The sequence below is a fragment of the Elaeis guineensis genome, chromosome 1, assembly GCF_000442705.2.
Source record: "Elaeis guineensis isolate ETL-2024a chromosome 1, EG11, whole genome shotgun sequence".
In the NCBI taxonomy this organism is placed as follows: Eukaryota; Viridiplantae; Streptophyta; class Magnoliopsida; order Arecales; family Arecaceae; genus Elaeis; species Elaeis guineensis.
Window position 1 is genome coordinate 105,827,271 of NC_025993.2, and position 3,907 is coordinate 105,831,177.

At 40.2% G+C, this 3,907-nt stretch overlaps 1 protein-coding gene across 1 annotated transcript; it reads left to right on the forward strand.

Annotated features, from left to right (window-relative positions):
* The first annotated feature begins 699 nt into the window (after positions 1-699).
* Positions 700-1,755, forward strand: LOC105038293 (probable CCR4-associated factor 1 homolog 11). The gene has a single exon (XM_010914053.4). It carries the CDS (start codon positions 788-790, stop codon positions 1,634-1,636), a length of 849 nt encoding a protein of 282 aa, XP_010912355.2. The 5' UTR covers positions 700-787; the 3' UTR covers positions 1,637-1,755.
* Positions 1,756-3,907: the final 2,152 nt, after the last annotated feature.

Genomic DNA, 3,907 nt, shown 5'->3' on the forward strand with positions numbered 1-3,907 from the left:
AAACAAGTAATCCGATCTGACTCATTTAATCTATTTATTAAATAGATCAAATCAGATTAAACGAACTAAACAGATTAAACAGATCAAGTTAAATGGGTTAGAAACAGATTAAACATATTGTAAACATGTTAAATGAATCTTAAATGGATTAAACAGATTAAGCATGTCAGATTAAATAGATCAGAAATAGGTTAATCAGGTTATACAGATTAAATGAATTATCTGACTCAATCTAACTTAAATATTAAATAAATTAAACAGATCATATACCTAAAATTTATATCTGATATAATTATTAAATAAATTAAATAAATCGATTAATTTATAATTTAAATTTTATTTAATTTAAATTTAAATTTATTTATAATAAATCAAATCAAATTGATGAATTAAATTATATTTTGTCAGCCCAAAAACGGCCGGTTGCACTGACGGCCGCCAATAATGGCCCTTCACTTAACGGCAATATCACCGCGAGCCCCCAAAACAAAATATCCGTTAGACCGCCAAAACCGTGACAGGTGTCCGTATATTAAACCCAATTATAGATTCCATCGTAGCCGAGATTCCAAACTTATTCCTCCACCCGGGTTCTCTCCCTCCCCTCCCAGGACTCGAAGTCCGCACGAATCCGAATGCCGCTGAGCGATCACGGGAGCCGCATGATTTTTCGGGAAAGGCCAAAGGCGGTCGCTGCCCTCCATCTATATAACACCCAAACCCCACAATAAGCCCTCCTCCTTCCAAAGGATAACCAACCATCAGAAAATTAAGGGGCGACGAAGCCATGGGAGGACGCCGACGACGACGACAGCGGTCCCGACCGCCGGTGGCCACGGCGGCGATGGGTTCGAAACCGCCGGTTCAGATCCGGTCCGTGTGGGCCGACAATCTCGACCGCGAGTTCGCCCTGATCCGGTCGGCCGTTCGGCGGTACCCGTACGCCGCCCTCGACACGGAGTTCCCCGGCATGGTCCACCGATCGGCGAAGCACCCGTTCCTCCTCTCCCCCGGCGAACGTTACGCCCTCCTCAAGGCCAACGTCGACGCCCTCCATCTCATCCAGCTCGGCCTCACCCTCTCCGACTCCGCCGCTGGCGCCGCCTGCCTCGTCTGGGAGTTCAATTTCCGCGATTTCGACCTGCGCCGCGACCTCCACGCCCCGGAGTCCATCGAGCTCCTCCGCTCCCACGGCATCGACTTCGACGAGATCCGCGCCCGGGGGATCGATTCCCGCCGCTTCGCCGAGCTCTTCGTCTCGTCGGGTCTCGTCCGGGCCGGAGCGGTGACCTGGGTGACCTTCCACAGCGCCTACGACTTCGGCTACCTGATCAAAACTCTGACCCGCTCCGATCTGCCGGCGAGATTGGAGGATTTTCTCCGGCTGTTTAGGGTTTTCTTCGGGGACCGGGTGTTCGACATCAAGTACATGATGAAGTACTGCGATAGCTTGTACGGAGGGCTGGATCGGGTGGCGAGCATCTTGAAGGTTGATCGGACGGCGGGGAGTTGCCATCACGCGGGTTCGGATAGCCTGCTCACGTGGGAGGCCTTTCGGAGGATGAGGGAGATATACTTCGGGCAGGATGGCGCGGAGAAGCACGCGGGCGTCGTCTATGGACTGGAGGTCTTCTGAGATATTAAATTACATCTTTTAACGTAGGAATATGATATACTACCGTTCATCTCGGTGCTTTTTTGTTAGAAAGGAATAAATATTTTATTTGATTGAAAATATGCCTTTTTAAATTTTAATATCTCCCTCAAATTGCTCTCTCAATAGACTACTCCACCGTACGATATTAGTTTGCATGGGCTGCTGGTAGCCAGTCAAAAAGCAGGCCCCACATAATTTAATATAATGCACCCACTGTCCACGTGATATAATACACCATGTTGACTTGGACTCCATGGGATAACAAAGATAGGATGGAAGGCCCTTCAGTCATGTACATTGAATGAAGTCCTTGTGGCTATCGGAGGTTTCTATTGAAGCCTTGGCACAGGAGGCTATGCCGATTCTTATGCATGTCCACCTCGAGATCACTGCAGGCACAAATATTCTTATGCTTTTTGATATTCTTTTGTCTTCTGAGTTTAAGATGGCAAAGCTTGAGCTTTTAATAAAAAATTATTTGTGATTGAATAAGGAGTGCTATGGTATTTAATATTTATTTGATAATTAAATTGAAAAAATATAATATATTATAATAAATTATAATAATATTAATTATGTTACATTATATGCCTATAGAATATTCTATTCTGTGCTATCCTATCTTATACCATCCTATACGATATCGCAAGGCAATGCTATGCATTGCTGTGTTATCAAGCTCTATATTATGCTATCCTATTCTATTCTATCCGACACTATCCTATCCAATACTATGCTTTTATCCTGTCCTATACTGTGTTTTACTATGAAAATTTTGCACAAATCATTTCTATCTCTATGGAATTTCATTAAAATAAAAAATACTTTTCATATTTTCAAAAAATAAAGCTTGTGCACAAAAGCTCAAAATTGGATTTTTTTCCCCCCCTCTAGTATACCTTTTTCAGTTTTTAGAGGAATAAAACACTGCTTCAAGATTTTAATAAACACCCCAAAATTATTCAAAATTTTTTTTTGGCTCTCCTAATACAATACCAAACGGAACTTTATTCCCTCTACTCATTAGCGGTATATTTATTTTATGACATTTTTCTAGTAAATAATATTTCAACATCACTAGAAGGCCAATGTAATAAAAGAATTATTTTTTGTTGAACAGTATGATAGGCAGGTGATGAATAGACCCACACATGGCAAGTTAAAAATTAAAAAAAAAATCAAAAATAATAATAATCATAAAAAGAAGTCAAGATAGCTCAGTAAAAGAAAAGCTAAACATTCTTATATCAATTACGGATTTGTAGTGGGGATGTCGTTATCGTCGCCACCAATATAGAACCTGGGGTATTGTGGGGGATAAATGAGAAAAATAGGGGAGATTCTATAGCCTTTTAGGCTTAGAATCAAGATTGATATTAAGGCAATGTTCGCTATCGATATTTCAATGTTAGTGCATATCGATCTACACCCTGTTCATTGGGAAGTCAAGGTAAGGTACCTTTGAAACGATTGGGGACAGTGATGACCACCAGTCCCTCATAGATCGCCTTTGATCCAACCCAAGTTTCCATATATATATATCCATCTCAACTTTGCATAATTGTCTTTAAACTGGACTCCAGCTGGGTCAATTGGCTGATCCGTACATCCTCCAAATTTCTCGAAATCATGCCATCTCGAATAGGACCGGCCCAGGATCAAATCGAATTGGGCAACCGTCCCAGGCTTTATGCCTTGCATTGATGTTCCAATAGAATACAAAAATAACTTTCTACTATATTATAATAAAAAAATAATTAAATAAATTAATAATAAATTTTACATGTTGTTTAATAAATATATTTATAGAAAATTATTGCATGTAGATTAATTTTTTAATAATAATTAATATTTAAAATATATTAATTTTGAATAGAAAAAAATTTATTTTTTTATTTAATTTTAGATCTAAAAAATATCAAGATCGACCCTGATCTTGAATCGTGATTGCTCTTGAGCTAACCCACATAAGCCTGACACAACCAGTCCTGCTCGGAAAACACCCCCTGGCAAAAATGGAGTGCCAAATAATGGGCCAGTACTGCCTCTATTGAATTTGATGATAACAGTCTAAATCTACAAATCTAAGAACACTGAAATAAACTAATTACATGTGACAAATACAAGAGACAACATGTGTCTGTCTTGGTTCTTGTCTGGCACGATCCAAACTGGCCCAAACCAATCATATGTGCAGAAAAGGATCATGCTAGTTTACTTCAAGGCTGAATTAATTGAGGGAGCTTATAC

Excerpts from the sequence above, each read along its gene's own strand:
- LOC105038293 (XM_010914053.4), top strand. The coding sequence starts at position 788 with ATGGGAGGACGCCGACGACGACGACAGCGGTCCCGACCGCCGGTGGCC.